Raw genomic sequence first — 25,762 nt, forward strand, 5'->3', positions numbered from 1 at the left:
AATTTGCAAATGAATGTTAATGTTAGAAAAGAATAGAGAAGGTACATATTTGTCTATTTGAAGGAATCCCTGATACATTTTAACATCTTTTCAAGGTAAATATGATACTTCAGAGAGCTAAAAATTGTGTTTAAACAAATACTTTTTAAATTGAATTAGAGGGAACATAGGAGATCAGAAAGTTGATGTATCTAATAAAGGATAGCTCCAAAGAAGGCAAGGCAGGAAAACAGGATAGACAAAGAAAGGGGAAGCACAAACAATTCAACCATGTTAGTTAAAAATGGTCAAATAATTGAAAAAAGTCCCTAAAATTTCCCATTTCTGAAAATATTTTATTGGGTATAATAAATCTAAAGAAAGCTATTACCGATGTTTAATTAAGGCCCTGAGATGATCTTTAGTTCTCCAAGGTTAAGGCAGAAGATTAAAAGCTCTGGCAGGTTCTGCCAAGCTAGAAAGGCTGCAAATATGAGTCCGAGCAGCAGCCTGGGGCTGCAGTCAAAGGGCCGACTGAATTTCACACAAGAGGCTCATCCCCCAAAGAATTACCACTATGTGGTGGTGGCGGCTTTTTTTTTTTTGGACTCAGAGAACGATGAAATAAAAACTCTAAATGTGGCGCCCTTCTTTTTTCTGCAACGCATGTAAATTAGATCCTCTGTGGGGGGGGGGGGGGGTGAAGATTAAAGACTACCCAGGATGAGAAAGTGTGGAGGGGCTATGGTCTACCCTGATGGAGACAAATGTCATATCAATGAGATCATGGAACCACCAAAGTAGTAAATGATTAACTCTGTATGCAAAAAAAAGTGAGATAAAAGGCATATGTAACTATATGAAAGGTTGAATCAAAAACACATAGTGAGAGTTCAGTATAATAATAGGTTGGCAGTTTACTGATACTCATGAAATAGTTTAAAAAATTACTCAAAAGAGTCTTCTATAGTATTATGTAGATCTTTTGGGGGGAATATTTAGGAAAATATGAACAAGAATTACAGAGGATGAATTGCTATCTGTCTTAGTGGAAAGAACACCCATCCTGATGAGATCACACAGATCTCTATACAATTTCAAGGCGATGCTTTCAAGATGGACCCATTTTTCTCTCCCTCAGTCACTTTCCCAAAGTGCACAAGAAGTCAGGGAGGAAGAGGCCCACAGTCTTCTCTACTACCAGTGAAGCCTTGGGGCCAACACTTAACTGAAACCGATAATTTTGTGGAAGCATTTGTGGTCCTCACATCTTTAAAAGAACTAGTATTCTCTAATATATATATTAATATGTTTGGCAATTTATTCTGGAGTACTCTTCCTCCAAAGGGCAAAGGGTGTTCTACAACTAAATCGACTATTATAAGAATAATTTTTACAATGACTTTTTAAAGCACTATAATGTCAAAGGTTAATAAATAGGCAGACAAAATAGAAGGAAAAAAGAATAGAGAAAAGCAAACAGAATGATAACAGAAGCAGGTAATATAAGCAATTACAATTTTTAGAATAACCAAGGAATGGAGAGAGGGCTAAACATGTACTTTTTAAGTTAATGAAATCAGTCTCATGGATGGCATTATTGAAAGGCAAAGTCAAGTGTTGTGGAGCCTTGGCTTAGGCTAAATCACCATCCTCTTTAGAGGAAGGCTGCTGGTTATCCACCAGAGAGAATTGTTTGAAGATAAGAATAGATTAAAAACTCATGTCAAACAAATACAAATAGCAATTTATTTGACCTTTTTTTTAAAGGATTTTGCAAGGCAAATGGTGTTAAGTGGCTTGCCCAAGGCCACACAGCTAGGTAATTATTAAGTGTCTGAGGCCGGATTTGAATTTAGGTACTCCTGACTCCAGGGCCAGTGCTCTATCCACTGAGCCACCTAGCCACCCCAATTTATTTGACCTTTAAACCAAACTTTCTGATGAATCTGTGACTTCAGATACTCAGGTTCCTTTTAAAAGTATTCTGACAGAGGCAGCTAGGTGGTACAGTGGATGGAACATTGCCCCTGGAGTCAGGAGGACCTGAGTTCAAATCCAGTCTCAGACACTTAATACTTAGCTGTGTGATCTCGGGCAAGTTAGTTAACCCTACTGTCTTGCAAAAATAAAAAAAAAAGTATTGTAAGTCACCTTAACTGAAATAAACTTATGGTGTCATCAATGTTGGGGATTACAAGGAAAAAAACTTTTCCCACAAAAACAAATGAGTTATTATCTGTAACTCAGGTTAAACTGAGGTTAAAAGTAAGGTTAAATGTCTTAGCCAAAGTTACATAGCCAGGACATATCAGAGGTAGGATTTGAATTCAGATCTTCCTGCCTCAGAGCCCAGCCCTCCTATTCATAAAACAAGAAAATCTATTTCTAAGTTTTTCATTGAATAGTTTGGATCAAAGACTTGCTTGGAGAGGTATAGAAGACTACACCATGAGTACATGGATTAATCAGCAGCTAACCTGGAGAGGTAGCTGTACTTCAGCCATCCAGAAACAAAGGATGTTCTTTTCCACATTCTTTCCTTGCCCACTTCCCTGATTCCTTCTTGTCAAGTTCTGCTTGGCTTTCTGGGACCATGCCTCATGGGACAAACAAGTCTCACATACCATACACACCGTCACAGAAGCCCCCAAGACTGCCTATGGCTCACCCACCTTCTTGGCCTCCCACAGTTGCTTTGGCAGTGGCTTGGGAACATTCAGCAGATTCTCCTCTTTCACAGGGCTGGGGAAAGGAATAACTGAAGCAACATAAACACAACATTGGCTGGATCAGAAGAGAAGCCATTCCACCTCTATTCTAACAATTCTATTGCCTCTGCAGACAAGGCCTATGGCTCTGGGGCATTATGCAAGCACCAAAGTGTCAATGAAGCAAATGGCTGGGTTAAACTCTCTTGAGTCAAGGGAGTGTTCAATTTGTACTTCACTGGGATGAATTCTAAACATCAGATGAAATTTCAACTGGAAAATTCTAAATGATGAGATGGCATGTCTTCCTTTTAGTTCGATAAAGAATATTGAAACCAATTAGCATTTTATGATAGATTTCTTCCTTCTCTAAAAATCCTATGATCTTAAAGTTTTTAAATTTCTCTATAGCTACCTAAAATAGATGTGAAATTATTGTTTGGTTAATTTTAAAATCAGAAAATTATACACTTAGATGGTATTGAATCCATAAACTCTTTTGCAAATTATTTATTTTTATTAGAATTAGGAGTCAAATCCTCAGAATAGCTCCTAAAGTTAGGCCCCTGAACACTGGTGTTAACTTTGATAGGGCAATGTGTTTTAGACAAGGCAGGTGGTCAGTAAGTATTCACTAAATTGAATGTATTACTAGACCAATCCATACAAATTCCATATTGTGCTACACAACTCTCAACCGTCTAGCTTTTGTGTTCATCTCTCCAGTTACCAATGGTATCTTAACTAACAAAACAGTCTTTTCTCAATCTTCCTGGACGTCTCTGCAACTTCTGACACTTTTTTTCTCCTCAACAGGTTCTTTCCTGTCTTTCCAGTCACTACTGAGTTTTCTCTGCTGGCTCTTCATCCTAGTCACACCTACTAACTGGGATATCCCTCAGGGCTCTATCTTGTACCTCTTTTCTTCTCCCTTTTTACTGTTTCACTTGGTTCCTATGGATTTAATTTTTACCTCTATGGTGATGATTCTCAAATCTAATTATTTAGCCCTAACTTTTCTCCTTACTTCCAGTCTCCTATGTCTTAATTATCTATTGGCGCCATCTTAAATTCAATATATCTAAAATTGAACTCATTCTATCTCCCCTCTCAAACTGTCACCTTTTCCTAACTTCTGAATTACTTTTATCCTCAATTTCTCACTGTGCCCACCCCCCATCCCCAACTCCTCCTATTCAATCTCTTTCCAAGGCTTGCCTATTTTATTTTTTAACATCCTTTTCCTCAGACACTGCCACCACCTTAGTACAGGTCCTTATCACCTCACACCTGGACTACTCGAACTGCAGGCTGGTGTCCCAACTGATTTCTTCCAAACGTTTTGTCTCCCTATTCAATCAACTCCAATAGCTTCCAATCAACTAGAAGATCAAATATACAACACTCAGTTTGTTATTAAAAGCCTTTCATAACCCAGCCCCACCCCCTTTTACCTTCCCAGACTTCCTACATCTGACTCATCCTCACAATGTGTATTTTTACTAGTTAAGCCCTTAAGCCTAGAATTCTTTCCCTCTTCATCTCTACCTCTTAGCTTGCTTTGAGTCCCAACCAAATTCTCACCTTCTGCAAGAAGTTTTTCCTTCCAAGTATTTCCTTCCAAGCTGTCCGCCTGCTCCCCACCTTCCAAACCCCATCAGTGCCTTCACCCTAATATCATCTCTGATTTATGTCTGGATGGTGTTTGTATAGAGTTGTTTACAGGTTCCCTTTCCCATTAGACTGGGAGCTCCTTGAGGGTAGGGATAGCATTATAACTTTCTTTGTGTCTCCAGGGTTAACATGGTAGGCTCTTAATAAATGCTCGTTAACTGACTAAATTGGAGAAGCTTGAATAAAATTAAAGGAAGAATATCAGTTACTCACATTAGCAGGGCCTGGTAGACCTGAGGATCACTGTGCAAATACTAACCAAACACATGTGCACCCAACCACAAATTTCAATCCTTAAATTCTGATAAGGGGACAGTCTCAGGAAAGCATGGTGACTACCACAAGCAAAATTCTAAGCAGTTATTCAAATTAGGAGAAGACAGTGATGAAATTTAGGGTGAAGGACTGAAAAGTAAGTGTCAACATATCATTTTGAGTTGATACTATAAAAAAAGGCTAAGTGAATGATGACCAGTCATACCTTCTCCAAATCCATCATTCTCACCATCGCAGAAACCTATTGAAACAAAAAGAGAAAAGATATTGGTGAAGGACTTATATTTTCTTCACTCATATATTAGCAATCTCTTCAATTTTAGGTACTTATACTAAAGAAATTAGCATTTAAGTACTCTAAATAAAAATTTAAAATGATTATTTGGACCCAATTCTGACTACTAATTGTTTTTCATATCCTTGAAAACTGTTTCATTGTGACATTTTGCTACAAGTGAAACTATTTCTCATAAAGTCCAAGACTACTGAGGTCTTAGGAGTGTAGAAGCACAGGTTGGAACACTGAAAATTCTGTTATGAGAAACAAGTGTTCTTGTTGTTTTATATGGTCTTACTCAGTATGTCATTCTTTTAACTCTCCTTTCTGTATTATTTTGTGAAAGACTTTTTTTTAATTTTTAAATATTTTTAAAATTTGCATTATTTGATGACTTGGAAAAAAATTTCATAAATTACATTAAACCATTCCCCAATTGCTGCACATGTGCAGGCTCAAACACACACATACACACACACACACACACACACACACACACAGTTTTAAATTCCTCATTACAAATAGAAACATTAAAATCATTTTTGTGCAGAGAGAATTTTTTCTTTGAATAGAATACTTACAAAACTGGTAACTAGGGGAAATGCTTTTTAAAAAATGGGAATGAGAAAGAATAAAGGGGGGAAGAAGCTCTGATCAGCATTTTACACCACTGACCACAGCTGAGTTTCAAAAAGATACTTGATAAATATAAATTTAATGTAAATGCTGCCAGATCCTGTGTAATCCTGACTATAGAGCCACACTAGTTGAATTGCTTGTTTCTGGCAGTTTTTAGTATTTTCTCTTTGACTTGGGAGTTTTGGAGTTTGGCTATAATATTCCTGGGAGTTTTTCCTGTGGAACTTCATTGTTTTTTTTTAGGTTTTTGCAAGGCAAACGGGGTTAAGTGACTTGCCCAAGGCCACACAGCTAAGTAATTATCAAGTGTCTGAGACCGGATTTGAACCCAGGTCCTCCTGACTCCTAGCCCACACCCCTGCAGAACTTCTAAAAGTTGTCTTGGACTGGGAAATTGTATCACTCAATTTTTCTGTGGGTTTTACCCCTCTAAATTTCAGCCAGAATCCTAATTTGATGGCTTTTGGAGTATTTGGGGGAATGAGTTTCCAAGAATTCCTGCCTTCATGCCACTATCTTGGCTCTGCCCCTTATATTATAGTTTTTTTTAACTATCTCTGACAAATTGATATGATAAATCAAAGTTGTTTCAATTTGAATTTTATCTGATAATCAGAGAATTTGGACAATTTTTCAAATTATTGAATTATATTTCCTTCAAGAAATTTTTTGAGGGGCGGCTAGGTTGCGCAGTGGATAAAGCACCAGCCCTGGAGTCAGAAGTACCTGGGTTCAAATCCGGTCTCAGACACTTAATAATTACCTAGCTGTGTGGCCTTGGGCAAACCACTTAACCCCGTTTGCCTTGCAAAAACCTAACAAAAAAAAAAAGAAATTTTTTGAAATAGAGAACTGTCATTACTCATAAATCTGATTCAATTCTTTAAAGATTATAGATTCAGATTTTATCAGCCTTAGTTAACATTACAGATCTTTTTCCTCAGTCTGTTTCTTTTCTTTGCATGGTGGGTATATTGCCTCATCACATAAACCATACAATTTCATATAATTTTCGTAATAATAAGAAAATCTATTTTCTCCTCAATAATTTCTTCCATTTGTTTAATATATGTATTTTTAGATTCTATTGCTAAGTTCTTTATTTTGTTCTACTGATCTATTTTCCTATTCTTAAAATTTTCCAATACCAAAGACTTTTTATTACTACTCCTTAGCTTAATCTGAAGTCAGATTAGGTTTTATTTCATTTTTTTCCCACTTTCCTTTGACACTCTTGCCTATTATTCCATGTCAATATTCATTATTGTTTATTACTGTTATCTAGTTCTAAAAATGTTAGTTTTTAATTGGTTTTATAATACAGAAGCTACATAATATTTTTCAAAGCACTGATATTTTATTTGATTTATTATAATATTTATAATATTTTATTAATATTCATTTTATTATATTTAAAATATCTTGATTTGGCCTATTTATTTCTTTATTTCTGCCAAATTTGTTTTGAAGTTTCCTTTATACATATTCACCTATATCTTCAAAATTAATGTCCAAACTATTTTATGCATTTTCTTGTTATTTTAAGTGGTGTTTCACTGTCTTCTGTTTTTTGTTAGTGATAGTTAAAAATGCAGATGATTTTTTGTGAATTTGTCTTCTACCTTATCACCTTGCTTCATACCTTAAGTAACTTTTCTGCTAAGGCTCTTGGTTGCCTGAAACACTCTTCTGAGAGTTTCATATTCTTGGGGTAATTCAAAAGACTATACACCTATTGCAAGCTTATTAATGTATGTTCTATGAGGAAACACAAACTGACATTATTGAATCTCAGGGTTGGAGGAAACCATTGAGTGTATGTAGCTCAGTTCCCATTTGAATCCACCACCCATTAAAAAGTGGTCCTTTAGCTTTTGCATGATTACTCCCCAGGCCCAGGAATTCTCCTCAGAGCTTCAGTTCTAACTCAGGTAGTCTTGGCATCTTTTGGGGCAGCTTCAATTTCTCCCCCTCCCTTAGGCCCCTTCCTGTCTGTCTTTAAATATGCTCAAGGTCTTGTCATTCCCTTCACACTGATGTTGACAAAGTGAACTCCATTTCTCCGTCCTTTCAGTAGCTTGTGATGCCGTTGATCACAGCCTCTGACTCCTCTGGCTTCAGACACCCTGTACTTTAGTTCTCTTCCAGCCTTTCTCCATCCTTCCACTTCTTTAAAGTGAGTGTTCTTAAAAGGACTGTTCTGGCTCTTCTTCTCTTGCCCCACCACATGTCCTCCCCTTTGGTGGTCTCAGTCACTTCTCTTGCTGCAATGACTGCTCAATCAACCGTCAAGATGATGCTGTTGAATTCAGCACACAGAATTTACTTAATAATGCTCTCTATCTCTAGCTGCCGAGTTATATGACTGGCAGCTCAGATTTCCTGGATCTTTTTTTTTTTACTCCCTAGTTGTCTGATCTTGGGTAAGTCACTTAACTTCTCTTTGCCTCAGTTTCCTCATCTGTGAATGAAGCTATTAATAGCAGGATTGTTATAAGGATCAAATGAGATTTGTTAGCTATTATAATAATAAATTTTGACTGTTAAACCACACAGTAAACCTAAACCTGTAAGCCATTAGAACTCTAAGATCTTTCTCACCTAAAAGATTGTCTTACCAAACTTCTCATAGTATACATACATACATATGTGTGTGTGTGTGTGTGTGTGTGTGTGTGTGTGTGTATATGTGTATATATATATAATAGTTGATTTTTTAACTTAAGAGATAGACTTTTTATTTTCCCTATATTTCATCTTTTTTGCTTATCATTTGAACACAGACAAAGATTAGGGCAAAGGGCATCTGGATCTTATGTGAGTATGTGTGTGTTTCTGTGTGTGTGTGTATGTGTGTATGTGTGTATGAGAGAGACAGAGAAAGAGAGACACAGAGACAGCAAGAGAGGTAGAGAGAGACAGAAAGACAAAGAGAAACAGAGACAGAGAGACAGACACAGAGAGAGAGAAAGAGAGAAGTCTAATTGATGTCTGGATGGTATGGGGAAATGCTGGCACTGTCACCACTTAAAAACATAGGGAAATTAAAAACAAGAAGAGGAAAAGCACAGGGGATGGTTTGATTATAACAAAGTAATACTCTAAGCAATTACAGTCATTTCTGTAAACTAGTATTAATGTATCATTATCACAGAGTACAATTATATTTGTGCATCCAATTAAATGTCTATCAGATTAGTTCACTTATCCTTAGCTTACATAGTTTGTAGTTCACACAACATAGTTATTTAGTTACAACTACAAAAATTACAGGGAACCCTAGGGTGCAATCACTATATCCAATAAAAATTCCCAGGAAAAGAACAGCTGCTATCTCCACTAGTAGACTGCTTAATCCTGGTCTTAAGTTATATTTTCCCATCATTTTTTTTCATTTTTACCTTATTTGGTAAAATCTGTGATTAGGAATACCTTTTTTTACAAAGCTAGTTGATATTTTTAAATTCCAAAGGAAGGAAAATGAAAAGCTTTAATGAATTACAGGGGGAAAATACATGAAACTGTTTAAAATAACTCCCACCAGCAAATCTAAGTCTCCAGAAATAATTCTGATCCTTGGAGACTTGCAGTTTTAAAACACAAATAGCTTTCCCATGTAAACACAAATCCATATTTGGATGAATTTTTGATTTATGGTTTAACTGCAAGGAAACATTTTTTTCATGCAGAAAAGCACAGCCTGTAGTCAAGTTTACAGTATATCTTTTTGCCTTTGTAAATTTAGGAGATTAACAACATCTAATTGAGGATTTAAGGGAAAATAAACAAGGTATATACTTAAACTTATGGTAAGCTTTTACTGATCAGTCCAATCAATCAGTTTGATGTCTGGATTCTTCCATGCCTCTCACATCATTTCCTTCTCCATCATTAGTCTTAATTCTGCATTTATTCATTTAATACCAATGGAATATCTACTGGGTACAAGGCACTGAGAATATCAAAGTGACTAAGAAAAGGTCTGTGCCCTTAGGGAGTTTATAGTCATAAGATCCGAAACTCAGAGGGACTTGAGAGAACATCCTCAAATTACAAATAAAGAAACTAAGGTCTAGAGATCTAAAGTGACCTGCTTAAGACCACCAGGTCTGTTAGCTGGAGCCAGGATTCAAACTCAATGTATTATCTCCTCAAATTCAACTTAGTTCAAAAAACATTTCTTTTATCTCCTAGCTGCCAGTCCTATGTTAAATACCCTCTCCACTACACATGAACAAAAAGAATTAAAATACTATGAAAGGTACCATAAGAAAGATCCCAATCAAATGTCTTAAGAGTTCAGAGGAAGGAGCCATCAGTCAGAGGTGGGGAGGCAGCAGGAGAGTTTGAGAGAGAGAACAGAAGCAGCTACAAGGAAGAAATGATGTTTGAATTAGACCCTGAAAAGAGGGTTTCATAAGATGAAGGAAATGGCAGGAGAGGAGAGGAGCCAAGAGACAGTAAGAGAATGCAAGAAGCCAAGTACAGATGTGATGAAGATCCAGGTTGGAGTGGAGGATAAGTAAGGAAAGAAATGTGAGGCTGTATTAGAAAGCTGGGTCAGGAGCAGACCATGTAGGTCAGTCTAAATAATATCATGACAGGGAGCCATTTACTGATTTAAAGCATTAATCTAATCAAGGTTTGGCAACAGGAAGACTGCTTTGGCACAAGTGGGGATCAGTGTGTGTGTGTGTGTGTGGGGGGATACACAGGGGAGAGACCTTAGTCAATAAATGTAATATAAACAACACTGTGTGGTAAAGACAGCAGGATTTGGGGTGAAGAAAAGCTGAGCTTCAAATCCCGCTTCTGAACACTACCTTGTGTTGTCATGGGTAGATGAATGAACTCTTCTGAACCTCAGTTTCCTTATCTGTAATATGGAGATCAAAATAGCACCTACTTCACAGAGCTGTTTTGTGATTCAAATGAGACATTATGTAAAACACCTTGAAACCCAAAGCACTAAATAAATATATCAACTATTATTAGAGGTAGGACACACCCCACAAGACTACTGCGGATTAAATAAGCCCGGATAGCAAGTCTTTTACAAAGCATAATGTACTATGTTAATTGTTGTTATTATTTTCTATTTATTGTGACAGTCCAAAGAGTTAAGAAAAGCCTGGACTAGAATAGAAGCAAAAAAAGGGAGAAGAAGGTAGAACTATTGGAGAGCCCAGACTACCTAAGTGTAACCTTATAGATGAGGAAAGGGGGGCCCCAAGAGAAAGGTCACAAGACTAGAACAGATACCAGAAATCCTGGACTCACACCTGGGTTCTAACTCCAAATCCTCTGCTTTCCCCAGTGTAAAATGTTGCGATGGAGGAAAAATCAATAGTAATCTCTTGGCATAGCTACTTTCTTCTTGTTAAGTGTGCCAAAACCTCCTTATTTCAAATGTCCACCACCTAATCTGACCACTTCTTTTAGCTAATGGCTTTTTTCTTCCCATTGTTTCTAATATTCAAAGACAAGGCCCCTACTCAAATTCCCATTGATTCTCCCATTCATCCTTCATTACTTTTAGAAAAACCAAACTTTTCTGCATCAATTAAGAGTCATTAAAGCTGGCTAGAATAGGAATTAAAGTCCTTATTCTGGCTTTTTGGGCACTTGTCTGTCAATCAGCTTCAGTCTTGGGTTCAGCTGAGCCTAGATAAGCTATTCGGATTCCCTAAGGGAAATGACACAGTCTCTCTTCTGTTTTTGATGCTATTCCCCTAAATTCCTGCCACATCTACTTCTTCTCATCTGCTTCTCATCCCCCAACCCCGACCCATGCCACAAAGCCTCTCTTAAAAACTCCAATACAATCAATCTAATTTTGCCCTTGTGGATTTATATCTGTGGAAACAAACTCATTTGTAGTAAGCCTAAATTCTAAGATTCATTACACTCTGAAAGAGAGCTAGCATTAAGGGAAGCTTAAATTTGTTTGTTATGATTATTACAAATTAGAGACATTCCTTCACTCATTTGTTTAACTTGCTCAAGGTCTACCAACAGCTGAGCAAAAAGGGCTGCCACAAGGGAGGAGGAATGCCTCATTCCTCTTGCCCTCCTCCTTCCTCTGGCCCACCCACGTTGGCCAGGCAGGAAGACTCCCCTTGCCTAGGCTGCATGACTGCTTATAAAGTTTGAATGAGATGGATATCAACCACTCCATTGATAGATTTTTTTTTTTTAATGTCTGTTTTCAAAGGAGTCCCTGACATCAGGGAGGTGATGCCATGACAAGCACATGAATTGGACTTGAGTGAAGGGCACTGTACTAAGTCACCAGCTTCACTTTCTCCTCCACAGCCATCTGGGTCCAGTGGCCAGATACAGGTCAGGACAACTGGAGATGGCCCTGGATGTGAGGCCATCAGGGTCAGATGATTTGCCCAAGGTTACACTGTAAGTATCAAGTGTCTGAGGTGGGATTCAAATTCCTGTCCTCACTCCAAGACCAATGCTCTATTCACTGGGCCACCTAGCTACCCTAACCACTCCATTATTTTTGATAAGATGGAGGAAGACCAGTCTTCCCATGTGCCTCTCCATTCCCAAGAAGTAGCATCTTAACTACTTAACCTAAGAACCTCTAGGCCTCACCATCCCAGCCCCCCACTATACCTTTAGGACTTCTAAGCCTCCCCACCTACCCCACAATGTCCTGATCAGAGTCTGAGCCCTTGGAGAGCAGGGACCATCTAGCTTTTCTATATTCGTCACTCCAGAGCAGAGCACAATGTGTAGCACATCATAAACACTCAATAAATGTGCTATTTAAAAATTAATTAATTAATCTAGTCATTGTGAGAACAACTTTACAAATTTTGAGTTTTAAAAACAATGAAAGGGGTGGCTAGGTGGCGCAGTGGATAAAGCACCGGCCCTGGAGTCAGGAGTACCTGGGTTCAAATCTGATCTAAGACACTTAATAAGTGGCCTTGGGCAAGCCACTTAACCCCATTGCCTTGCAAAAATCTAAAAAAAAAACAAACAAATAAAAGCAATGAAAGACAGAAGAATTCCAGTTGAAAGATTTTTTTTTTCTAATTCCACTTCAGGCCTAAAAGTTCTTATTTCCAATTTGAGGCATGTAAATCAACCTATCACTTAGCTGTTTGGATGTTTTGTTTTAAAAGTTTTTGTTTTTGTTGGACCTGGATGTAAGGCAATCAGGCTGAAGTGATTTGCCCAAAATCATACAGCTAGGTAATTAGTAAATGTCTGAGGCAGGATTTGAACTCAGGTCCTCCTAATTCCAGGGCTGGTGTTCCCTCCACTGAGTCACTAAGCTGCCTCACAATCTGCCATTCATCAGGATTCCACAAGTCTATGTCATTTGGGACTGTTACATACTAAAAGTTCCTGATGGGTGGAAATGGAATCCCTCCTTTACAATTCTGCCTGGTGTCCCACATAATATGTATACTTGTCAAGACTTAGTGATTGTTGAGGAATCAGAGAGCTTGATGAAATATTCCTGGTTAGAATATATAATTAAGGAATAATATATAAATACTATCAACTCTATCCTAGAAACACTGGAAACATACAAATCATTCACTTACCTTGAGATTTTTGTGGAAAGCTGACTAAAGTAGCTAATATTTTTTAATACTTCTTGCCCTTATCTTCTCTCACGTAAGAATTGTTCTCAAAATTCAATGGATCAGGGCGGCTAGGTGGTGCAGTGGATAGAGCACTGGGCCTAGAGTCAGGAGTACCTGAGTTCAAATCCGACCTCAGACATTACCTAGCTGTGTGGCTTTGGGCAAATCACTTAAACCCATTTGCCTTACAAAAACCTAAAAAGCAAAACAAAACAAAACAAAAAATCCAATGGATCAAAAAGAAAAAGACACTACTATTATCAGTGCTCTCTCTTACCCATGCATTGGGCAGGCCAGGAAGACTGGTCTCCTTCTCCATAAGGGTCCTGTGGCTTGGTGCTTAAGGCGCTGGTGTGAAGAGCAGAGTCTGAATTGGTCCTAAGAGAGGAAGGGGGGATGTGGAAGGGGGGAGATTGATTGTGAATCTCAGGATCAAAACCTGTGGCCTTACTATCTCCTTTGTAGAAATAAGCAGCATTCACCAATATGCATGAAAAATCAGAAGCAACGGAAGGAAGGTTTCATTTCCTTCTATGGGCCTTATTTGTATATTATAGGCAGCTCCAATTCTCTACGGTTGATCTGGGGAAAAGATTGACTGCCCTAAAACACAACCCATCCCTTATATGAGATCCCCAAATGTTTAAAAGGAGCTTCATATACTCTCCAATTCTGGAATGTGAGCTCTGATGACTGGAAAACCAAGATAACCCTGCCTCCTCCACTGAGGAGGAAACTCAGAAAGGGATCTGAAACAGTCTGATCCCCAGGATTAGCCAACATAAGGCCTGCTACTACGACTCCTTCCCAGTCTTCTCTGGCCCATAAAGCACTGACAATTCTACTCGTAGTATTAGACTCTTCCCAGCTGAGATGATTTATTCTCATGAAGAAGAGCATTACTAACTCATTTTCAACATTCTTGAAAACAATCCTTGCCATATATGTCAGAAGACTGGACACCTGAGCTATGTCCTAAATTCATCTCTCTAGGCCAATGAGCACATGCTGACCAGGGGACCATGGTCTTTGTCTGGGTCATGTTTCATGCTGAGACCCATTGGTGCAAGTCTGACATCTCCCCTGACAGTCAAGTAAGAGAACAGTAGGACTCATGAGAGAAGTAAAGTTTTAATTTACAGAAATAAAAGGATGTCCTAGTAATCAGATAGTACAGAAAGAGCACTAAGATAATCTGTCTGAGTTAGCTTTTCCTTTTGTAGTCATTTTCCTGCAATAAAGATTTAGTAGGAAAGAAGTCCCTCACCTGTTAAGTGCAGATGGCAGCCTGAATCCGGGTTGCTTCTCTTCCTTCCAAGGAGGCTGCTGCCTTTGAAAATCAAAAGAAGCAAAAAGTGAAGAGATGCTCAAAAATCATGTGAGAGACACAGTAGTAGTAGTAGTAGTAGTAGTAGTAGTAGTAGTAGTAGTAGTAGTAGTAGTAGTAGTAGTAGTAGTAGTAGGCAGCACTCTAGCTCTCAACACCCCCACTTGCAAAATAAAGGACTAAACTGGTGGATCTATAAGGTAAATGGGTACATTAAAATAAAGTACTTGGCATCTCTTTTCTTTGGAAAGAATTCTCCAAATACAAATGGCAGTTTTCTTATTTGCTTGTTGATCAATTGAACACAGATCAAAAATGAATAGAAGACCTCAAATCAAAGGCATGAACTACCCATTTTATGTCCTAATTGTAAAAAAACAATTCCTGACTATTTGAATGCAAAGGGCTCCCTCCCTTCACCCCTCCACTTCCATTCAAAGGATCAAGAATTAGGAACCAACTAATTGTAATGGCTCTTCAGTTTAGCAGGAGGACAGGTTCAGCTGGAAAGCGTGAAGCCCCCTCCCTTAATATAAACTGATTTGTACAAAGTAATGTGTGCCACTTGAGACCTGAATTGTTTCCCTTTGTATCTGGCTCAGTGCTGGCTCCTGGTGATAGTTCCGGACTGATTCCTGCACCCAGAGTCCAGGGGTGACTCTCCACATAGAGGGAGTTTCAAGGAGCCAGGAGCCTTTCTAAGGCTTCTCATCATCGTGCTTTACTAGGCTTCCTGGGAAAAAAACAACTCTTCTTCTTTCACAAAATAGTTACAAAATAATCATGAATTATTTGCACTTCCAAAGACTGGTTTTTAAGTCCATGGTTCCTGAATCTCTTTACACTGTAAGGATTTACAGCCCTATGGTTGCCCAAGAAAAATTCAATAAACCCTGCAGCTGTGTGAGATTGTTCCTCTGGAGTTCCCAAAGCTGATGAAGTCATAGGACCAGACACACCCTGTTCAACACTGCTCTCTCCAAAACAGTTTTGCAACAACAACAAAAACTTCTAGACTTCTCCAGGAGAAATCTGTATCCTACAAGCTTTAACAATGCATCTTGCTTACCTTGTCCAACTCTCATCACCAGGCTGGGCAGGGTAACTGGCTCCATAAGAACTGCTATCCAAGTGGAACTGTGAGTAAAGGAAATGTAGGAGAAAACCATGTCTACAACGGCAAGAGCACAACCAAGGGGCTGGGATTACCCAAGGCATCAGATAGGATGATTATTAAGGATCTGCCACCTCTCTGCTGCCCCCCCCCCCCTTGGCTTTCCTGCCCTCTGTAGTTCTCACTGCATTTCAGCAATCAGTGAAACTCTCTTTACTTGCCCCTAGGTCTCTGACGGTTTTCCTGTAGTTTCTTGAATTTCTTACTATAGTTTACTATACCTTATCATCAAACAATAAAATCTTTCAGTTGAGGTTCAGGGCAAAGCACTTCATCCTATGCAGATGATGGCAGGACCGACATCATTGTGGGGAAGGGGAGATTGGAATTGTAAATCTGATTCTGTGACACCTTCTCCGAAATCAAAAGTTACATACCTACAGTGCTTTAAAAAAATGTAATATATACAAAAAAAATTGGGGGGGAAGAAGGCAGAAGGAAGGAAATTTGCAACAATTTTTCAAATAACTGAAGATAGCCGTTGCATAACCAGGCGAGGAACCACTGGTTCAGGGCTAGAATACGTTTTATACTATCAAACAAAATTTCTTATTGCAGTGGAGGCTATTATATTTGCTAAAACCTTATCTTTCTATTCATTTGATCCTGGTTGTATATGGGGTTGTAGGTGTAGAGATTTTTTTTCTAAACCAAATGATAAGCAACAAAAACACAAAAACTGAGATCACTGTTGTGAAGTCAGAAGACCTATATGACTTACAACAAGGCATTTTACATTCCAAGGTCTCATGTTCCTCAAATGGAAAATGAGGGCATTGGCCTAGATGGTCTCTGAGGTCACTTCCAGTTCTAGACTTATGATCCTATGATAAAGCCATGAATTTCAAACTATAAACAGTTTGTTTTTTAAAGGCATTCATTAACCCGAACATAAGAATAAACACTGACACCCATTTATTTATCATCTTACGGTTTCTTTTTCCTGTGTATTTTAAAATTTTTGTTGCTATTTCTACACAGAGTTTAAGTCTGTTCCTGAGCTGATTCTGCTTTCTTCACTGTGTATCACTTCATGTGAATCTTTCCACATTTCGTGAATATTCTTGATACTTAATTCTTATAGGGCAATAAAGATCTCCTACTAGCTGGATAATCCCAGGCTAGGTTTTGAAATCATGTTCTGCAATGCCAAATGCAATGTTCTTTCCCCAGGACAAAAAAAAAAAAAACCCAATGGATTGTTTACAATTATTTCTTATTATAAATAAAGCTACCATGGATATTTTTTTTATCATGGATATTTATACCAGACTTTTCTCGTTTCTCTCCTTATTCCTGTTCTGGATATAATACATTTTGTTCCTAGCTCATTCCTTTACATGGCATGCCAAGCCTTGGTTCTCAAAGTCCAAACTGGCAGGGCTTGAGGTCTAACCAGTCCTACTTCTCAAGACACAAAGCTTTGTGCACAGGCTCTGATACATATTTAAGGGTTAAGGGTAGCAAAGTGCTTTACAAATATGATTTCATTTTATCTTTACAAGCTGGGGGGGGGGCAAGTAACTGAAATCTTTACAAGCTGGGGGGGGGTAACTGAAATCAGAGGTTCATGTTCAGCATCCCACATCTGATGGTGAGAGGCTAGTCTAGTACTCTATGCAATATCCCTCCTGGCTACCTCATATCTTCTAGAGAGTAAGGGATCCATAAAGGTGTTTATTTTTTACTAATTAAAATAAAATAGGCCTAAGATAATCTCTGGAGAGCTAGGGATGGAAGACTTCTGGTTCTCCAAATGGTATTCTCTGCTCTAGTTTTATTTCTAGAAGAAAGCCAGGATTAGGATCAGGTAATAAGTAAACATGAGCCTTACAAACTAAAGTTTTTCTAAATTCATACTATTTTTGCATAAATATCTTTCAAATGTGAGGCAAACTTCAGGATGCCTTTAAAAAACTGCAGATGTTATTGTTAAAAGATTTACAAGTAGGCTCCAGAGTAAAGCTTGAGAAGGAATGACTTCAGAAGCAAGCTGCTCAGACCATGGGAGGGGTCTCAGTTCCAGGCTTCCATCCAGTCAGAAGCTAGAGGAATTACTGGGGTAGAGATCCCAGAACAAGTCGAAGGCTGCAGTTCTTTTCAGCTTTCTGGCTGGCTGAAAGGAGAGGAGTGCCAGGAGCAGTCTATTGTGCTCAGGCCCAAGCTCAGGTCAGGAACTTGGCAAATTCAAACCAGGGGAGGGCAGGCAGCTGACAAACCTTGTCCTGGATCAAGTTCCCTTAAGCAATGAAAGATGGCAGGTCTCCACCTGGACTTACCCAGCACTCAGAACATCAGGATCAACCCAGATGTTCCTCCAGAAGAGCCTAGACCTGACCCTGGTATCAAACTGGAAGTCAAGATGGAAAGTGGAAGAAGGAGCATACAAAACAAGAAAGCCACCCCAAGCAGCTCTGATGGTGACAGGAATGCCAAAGATGCAAATAAAGAAGAGGGAAAGACTCCAAAACATCCATAAGCAAAGCCTCAAAGAAAAACACAACATAGGCAAAAATTCACCTAAAGTTTTTGGAAGAGAGATGAAGAGTGAGAAAAAAGGAGTTAAAAGTATTTGGAAAACATATATAAAACAAATGAGCGCTATGGAAGAAAGAACTGGAAAGGGAATTAATAGTTTGGTACAAGATACAGAATCTTGCCCAAGCAACAAACTCTGAAAATTAGGATGGACCACATAAAAGCCAATTATTTCATGACACAAAGAATATTAAAAACAAAGTCAAAGGACTGAAAAACAATTATAAAGGAGAAAATATTAGATAACTTGTAACAAAAATGATGTAGAAAACAGAACAAAGAGGAAAAAATCCACAAGAATCACTGAACTTAAAAATCCTAACCAAAAAAAAAGAGTCTAGACATCTTATTTCCATGAAATCATAAGACCTGTTATAGAAGCAGAAGGCAAAGTGGAAATAAAGGAATCCACTAAGTCACTTCCTGAAACTTCCAAAAAAAAAAAAACTCCCAGGAATATTGAAGTCCCAAACTAAAGCTTCTATGTCAAAAAATCTAGAAGGGGAATACTACTACAAGGAGCCCAAAAGAAAGAATTCAAGTACTGAGGAGTCACAGTCAGGAACACAAGATTTAATATCCAACACATAAAGAAAGGAAGAGCTTGGAATATGGTATTACAAAAGGCAAAGAATATAGGCTTAGGGGTAAAAATAACTTATCCACAAAACATAGTATAGCCCTACAAGGGGAAAAAATGACCTTTTAATGAAACTGGGAAATTCTAAGATGAAAAGTTCAGAGCTGTACAGACATTATAAAGTTTAAACAAAGGAATAAAGAAAAACATAAAAAAAGCAAAGATGAATGAAAAATTATAGGGAATAAACAAAGACAAACTGTTTACATTCTAATATGGGGAAATGATACACATCTCAACTGAATCCTATCATCATAGAGGGAGTATTTAAGTAGATAGAAAACTGAAAGAGGTTCTATTATGTCTTGATCTTAAAATAAGACTAAAAATGGAGTATAATAGGGAAAGAGAAAGGAAAGTTAGGTGAAATATTCTCACATAATCTGGTTGTGCAAAGAGAAGTCTATACAAACAAGAAAGATGGAGGAGATCAGTTGGCACTTGAACCTCACTCTCATATAGTTAGGAAAGAAAAATGTACATACAATTGGGAAGAGAAATACATTTCATTCTAATGAGAAACAGAAGGGCAAGGGGAGATTAAAAGGAAAATGTATTAAGAGAGGGATTGGTCCTAAGAAAACAAATTCTGTTTTAAAATAATTGTAACTTTTTACCAAGTGACAAAGAGTTGGAATCTGAGGGGAATTCATTAATTGGGGAACAGCTGAACAAGTTATGCACATGAAAGTGATGGAATACTATTGGGTGTAAAAATGATGAAAGAGGTGGTTTCAGAGAACTGAATCAGAACAATTCATACATGGACAACAATCTTTAGTTTAGCAGTGTCTGGTACACTTAAATACTTAATGCTTATTGATTATTGAAAGATAAACAATTCCAAAAGATTCAGGAACTCTGATCAGCATAATGACAAACCTCAATTCCAGGGACTAATAAACACTCTACCCACATCCTGATAGATACAGGCTCATTGCAGAACGATATAAAAGTGTATGTATATGAATGACTTGGCCAATATGGAAACCTGTTTTTGCTTGACTATACGTGATATAATGGCTTTTTCTTTCATTCTTTATTTTTTTTTTAGGTTTTTGCAAGGCAAATGGGGTTAAGTGGCTTGCCCAAGGCCACACAGCTAGGTAATTATTAAGTGTCTGAGACTGGATTTGAACCCAGGTAGTCCTGACTCCAGGGTCGGTGCTTTATCCACTACGCCACCTAGCTGCCCTCTATTTGACTTTTAACACCACTGCACTAAACTATCTGCACTCCTCTCATTTCACAGAAGTCATTTACATTGCCGTATTTCATTTAACTAGGTCTTTATAAACCCATCTCTACATATTCTATTAAATCAACATAAATGTTATTTGGTTACAGTGCAGTTCAGTCCTATGTAAGAGAAGGAGAACCTCAGAAAGGTTCATTTTCGTTTTGACTGAAAATTTTCTAAAACTGCTCAGACTGAGGGACTGGTTCTTTTTGATTGTCATGCTCGTTTGGATGAAAGGCTGATTTTCTATTTCCCCATGTAGCTGATTATTCTGAAGACCTAACTGTCTGAAGAAAGATTTCCTCCTATTCCCTAAAGGCTATGTAGTGCCTGTTCACTTTCTCAGTGGACACTGGTTCTCATACAAGATTTTCATAAATCAAGAACGTAATATCATAAGGACAAATTAGATGGCAGGTGGAAAGAAACTTCCTTCAGACTTTTTAAAGTGAACGTTAAGACTTTCTCAATTGCTACTATACTTTTTTTATTAAACAACAACAAAAACTACAAAAAAAATCTTTTAGATTAAATTTTATCCTTTACTTAAAAAATAAAATGCTCAGACCACAGGTTGGTAGGGTCTGATTTTTTTCTTTGGTTTAATATATATATATATATATATATATATATATATATATATATATGTATGTATATGTATATACATATATATATTTATGTCTTATCTAGCAGGTGAGAGCTTTTAAGCTGTTTCTGTTTATAACACAAGTGGATTGAATTTTCACAGCAACTAAACTTGAAAGGAGATCTGGGCTTATGGGCTCAGAAATGGCTTCTAACTAGGTCCTTTTAATCATGCAAATCTCTTCCTGTCTCCTCATCCTTTATATAATGTGACTGAGATGTCCTCCCATCAAAACTTATTGAAACTCAGTTCAGTAAGCAATGCACTCAGGAAGGGAGAACAGGAAAAAAAAACACAACAAATCTTCCAATGCATTTAGACTGCACTTCCACAGGATACATAGGGAGAGTCCGCTGAAGGATAGGGTATTCATATCAAAACTCAACATGCAAATGCATCTTATGCTATTTCATAGTTTAGCTTTGAGTAATGTTCTTTCATAGAAATGAAATTCCTTACAGCTCATTTAAGTGAAAAAAGTTGGGTTTTTTTAAGTTTTGTAGCCATTCTTACAGTCTAGGTAGAATGAACTTAGGCCAGCAGACCTAAGTTTTATTTATTATGCAGATCTGCCAGTAACTAGCTTTGTTGTAAATCATATCACTTGTCTGGATCTGTTTCCTCAGTGGTAAAACAAGAAGATTGATGCTGCCCAACTCCTGACAAAGAAGTGATGGACTTGATGCAGAATGAGACATATTTTTGGACATAGTCTAGTCAAAGATTTGTTTTGATTGACTACACCTTTTTTTTTTTACAAAAAATTAAATTGAATAAAACAATAGAGTTTGACTAGACCTCTAAAGGTTGATCTCAGCTCTAAAATAACAACATTCCACAAAATCTTGCTAAAATGCAAAATATACTAAGATGAATGATGCATCAGATAAAAGTCAAATCAACTAAGATACATAGAAAATGAATGAAAAATATGTAAGTCCAAAATAAAGATAACTGGTTTCAAAGGAGGAATTGTAAGCTATCAACAGTTAATAAAATAAATCTCTATCTATATTCTATATAACCAATAAATTAAAGAAATATAATTCTGAGGTGTTCTGTCACATCCTTCATCTTGACAATGTTAAAATGACACAGTCAGTAAGCATTAATTAAGTACCCACTGTGTGTTAAGCCCTGCTCTCAGGGAGTTCCAGGTTCAATGGGGATCCTTGAGCCAAGTCGACACACATCAGATGCATCAGAACAAACTGGAACTAATCAACAGAGGAAGACACTAGCATCAGGAAGGACCAGGAAAGGCTTCTTAGAGAAAACAATATTTTAAGTGTACACTATCAAACTGCTGTTGGACATCTAAACTGATCCAACTGTTCTGGAAAGCAATTTTTATTTGTGTGAAAAAAGTTACTTTACAATTCATTCCTAAAGACCTTGCCACTGGGTCTGACTTCAAAGGTGGTCAACCACATAAAGAAAGATCCCAACTATACCAATATATCCATAACAATGATTTCTAGAGGAGCAGAAAACTGAAAACAAAAGAGGTACTTACTAAGAAAGGTAAATGACTGTAAAGGAGCATTATTACTCACTCATAAGAAATGATGAATAGAGGAATTAAGAGAAACACAAGAAGACTTACTAAGTGACAGAGCAAAAAAGCAGAAAAACATCATCAATGACGACAAAAAAAATTTTTTTAAAAGCAGGGCTGGCTAGGTGGTACAATGGATAGAGCACCAGCCCTGGAGTCAGGAGGACCTGAGTTCAAATCTGACCTCAGACATTAATTACCTAGTTGTGTGACCTTGGGCGAGTAACCTAACCCCACTGCCTAGGAAAAAATAAAACAAAAAAATGAAGCAGATGAACTCAAATTACATATGAGTAATGATCAATATTGGATCCAAAGAAATGAGGAATAACACATCTTCTTCTTGGTAAAATGATGGTGGAATAAGGATGAAGTATATTCTGTACACCTTCAGATACTTGCATCACCTTTTTGCTCAACTCTTTTTTCTCTGTTACTAAGGAAATTTTATATGGGTAGTGATAGTAGAAAATGACATCAATAAAACTTAAAAAAAGAAAAGAAAATACAGCAAATTAAATGAGTAAAATGCTTAAATCAAAGATGGTAGAACAGTACACTCTCCAAAATTCTCCCACAAACCTCAAGTGAACTTTGAACAGCACTGTGTCCCTCAACTTTAGGAACTTTCACCTCAGAAGATGTGGGGGTCAGACAACTGAGCAGGCAAAGCCTGAAAGATCCTCTGCTGCTACTGGACACTAGGTATGCTGACCAGACACAGTCCAAGATTCCTACTGTGGGTGAGGAGGAATGAGTACATGCAGAAAGGCAAGGACCCTAATTCAGTTCCAGGGCAGAGAAGTAACCTTAAGTTTGTAGTCACAGGAGGGACCACCAGGAACAATAACACCTGGGGTGATGGTGTGGCTAGAAGCCCACCTCCTTGGAGAAGAGGGCAGAAGGGCAGGCCTCTAGAAAGAGTTCAGAGAACAAGGGTATTAAAAACCTGAAGCCTGAGGCATTATTCCCCACATCTTGGGACTAAAACGTGACCATAATAATAGGCTGCTAAAAAAAAATATGAATGATGATGATGATAGTGTTTGTCCTTTATTTTTGAAGAAGACCATAACATCAGGGAGGTAATACCATGACAAGCACATGAAGTAGATTTGAGTGAGGGGAGCTGAGCCACTAGTCTCACTTTCTCCTCCAGCTCATCTGGGTCCAGTAGTCAGATATGAGTCAGGATAACTGGAGCTGGCCCCAGATGTGAGGCAATCAGGGTGAAGTGATTTGTCTAAGGTTACATGGCTAGTAATATCAGGTGTCTGAGGCTGGATTCAAACTCTTGTCCTCCTGACTCTAGGACTCTATCCACTCTGCCACCTACCTGTGGTGAAAGAACCTGACTATAAATACTACCATGGGAATACAGTAGATCAGGGTTCATGTTCAGAAGATAGTTAAGTTAAAAAGCCAATTCTACATCAAAGAAAAATAAATGGTCACAAGTCCAACAAGAGTTCTTAGAAGAGCTTAAAAAGGACGTAAAATAATTCTTCAAAAACTTACCATCAGGCAAGGGAAAACTAATGACATTACAAGATACCAGGAAATAACAAAAGAAAATCAAAAGAATGAAAAAATAAAATGGAATGTGAAACATCTAATTAGAAAATTAAATTGAGGAGAGATAATATAAGAATTATTGATCTATCTTAAAGTTGTAATTTAAAATAAACTGTAGATACTATGAGAAATTAAGAAAAACTGCCCTGAAATTCTAGAACAAGAAGGTAAAGTAGAATTTTTTTTTTAAAAATCCACCAATCACAACCTGAAAGGGATCCTAAGATGACAATTTACAATACCGTAATAATCAAGTTTCAAAACTCCCAGGTTAAAGAGAAAATACTACAAGCAAAAAAGGAAAAAAATAATTTAAATGCCATGGAGCTACATTCAGGATAACATAAGGTCTAAAGGCTTCTACATTAAAAGATGAAAGGGCTTGGAACATTGTATCTCGAAGAGCAAAGGAGTTGGCTTTGAAACCATGAAAAATTTAGCCAACAAAATAAAATATAATCCTGAATGGAATTGAAAGACAAAAATTTGTGATGTTTGTGTCAAAAAGATAGAAACTCAATGGAAAATCAAACATATATAAGATCCAAGAAAAACAGAATGTAAACATTAAAGATCAATTATAAAGGTACTCAACAGCATCAAACTGCTTACTTTTTCTATGGGAAAATGTTATCTATAGTCTTAAGAATGTTATCATTACTTGGCTAGTTTGAAAGAGCACACAAAGACAAAAGGCCTGAGGTTGAGTACGATGGGATGATTCTAAAAAAATTGGGTAAGGAGAAGTAAAATGGAGAAATTATCTCATACAAACAAGGCATAACTGGAAGAACAGTTATAGTGGAAGCAGGTGAATGAATGGAGGGCTGGTAATCTGGAGCCTTATTCTCATCAAAACTGGGTTAAAGGGGGCAGCTAGGTGACGCAGTGGATAGAGCACTGGCCCTGGAGTCAGGAGTATCTGAGTTCAAATCCAGCCTCAGATATTTAATAATTACCTAGCTGTGTGGCCTTGGGCAAGTCACCTAACCCCATTGCCTTACAAAAAAAACCCTCCCCCCCCAAAAAAAACTGGTTTAAAGAGGAAATAACACATGTATCTAGAAGGAGATAAAAGTCTCCTAAATTCATAAAGTAACTGGGTGAGGGAGGGACTTTTAAAAGAGTGGGTTAAATGAAGAGTATGGCAGAGAAAAAGGAGGCTGGGGGTGAACATAAGGGAAGAACTCTCTGAGGAGTAGGTAGATGAAAGGATGAGGGAGGGATTCTTTAAAAGGGAGTGGATGAGGGAAGTAATAGAAGTAAAATAAATGTGTGAGAAAGGATGGGGTAAAAAGAAAGGATAAGAGGATAATAGTAAGGAAAAACAAGATGGAGAGAAAAATACAATTATAACTTTGAATATGAATGGAATGAACTGATCCATAAATTTAAACTCTTTCCTGCTTCAAAAGTCAATGGTGTATGCTTGAATACTTTAGCTGCATTTATATACAATTAAGTCTTATAACAGCATGTAAAGTGAAATAATATAAAATGTATAATTTTATGTTTCAGATAGTTGACTGAATGGTTCTAACTTAATTCATAATGGAGAAAACACTTATCCTGCTAATCTCCAAGGAAAATAATGAAAGCTTGTTGCAGAATTACTATACTAAAATCCCAATTTTTTAAATGACCTGAAACTTACAGGTTTTTTCCTGGAGAAATTACATAAAATCTTGTTGACAGAACTCTGAAGTGGTTTCAACATTCTGGAAAGTAATTTGGAATTATGCCAAATAAAGTGGCTAAAATGACCCAGAGATTCCACTGCTAAGCACATATCTCAAGGAGGTCACAAAAAGACAGGACTTGTGGAAAGACAAAAGGAAAGGCTACAAATACATCAAAATATTTAAAGCAGCACTTTATAAGGCTGAAAAGAA

The 25,762-nt window shown here is 37.5% G+C and overlaps 1 protein-coding gene across 1 annotated transcript in view; it reads right to left on the reverse strand.

Moving 5' to 3' along the window:
* The window catches only part of CRTC3 (CREB regulated transcription coactivator 3), an 81,581-nt gene that overhangs the window by 18,596 nt on the left and 37,223 nt on the right, over positions 1 to 25,762 (reverse strand). The window contains exons 4-8 of the mRNA XM_074232603.1: positions 15,569 to 15,630; positions 14,440 to 14,502; positions 13,450 to 13,550; positions 4,846 to 4,881; positions 2,655 to 2,740 (exon numbers count right to left, since the gene is read on the reverse strand). Of these exons, the coding sequence (XP_074088704.1) occupies positions 2,655 to 2,740; positions 4,846 to 4,881; positions 13,450 to 13,550; positions 14,440 to 14,502; positions 15,569 to 15,630 (348 nt within the window). The remainder of the gene's footprint in view (positions 1 to 2,654; positions 2,741 to 4,845; positions 4,882 to 13,449; positions 13,551 to 14,439; positions 14,503 to 15,568; positions 15,631 to 25,762) is intronic.

This window comes from Macrotis lagotis, chromosome 4 (genome assembly GCF_037893015.1).
Source record: "Macrotis lagotis isolate mMagLag1 chromosome 4, bilby.v1.9.chrom.fasta, whole genome shotgun sequence".
NCBI lineage: Eukaryota > Metazoa > Chordata > Mammalia > Peramelemorphia > Peramelidae > Macrotis > Macrotis lagotis.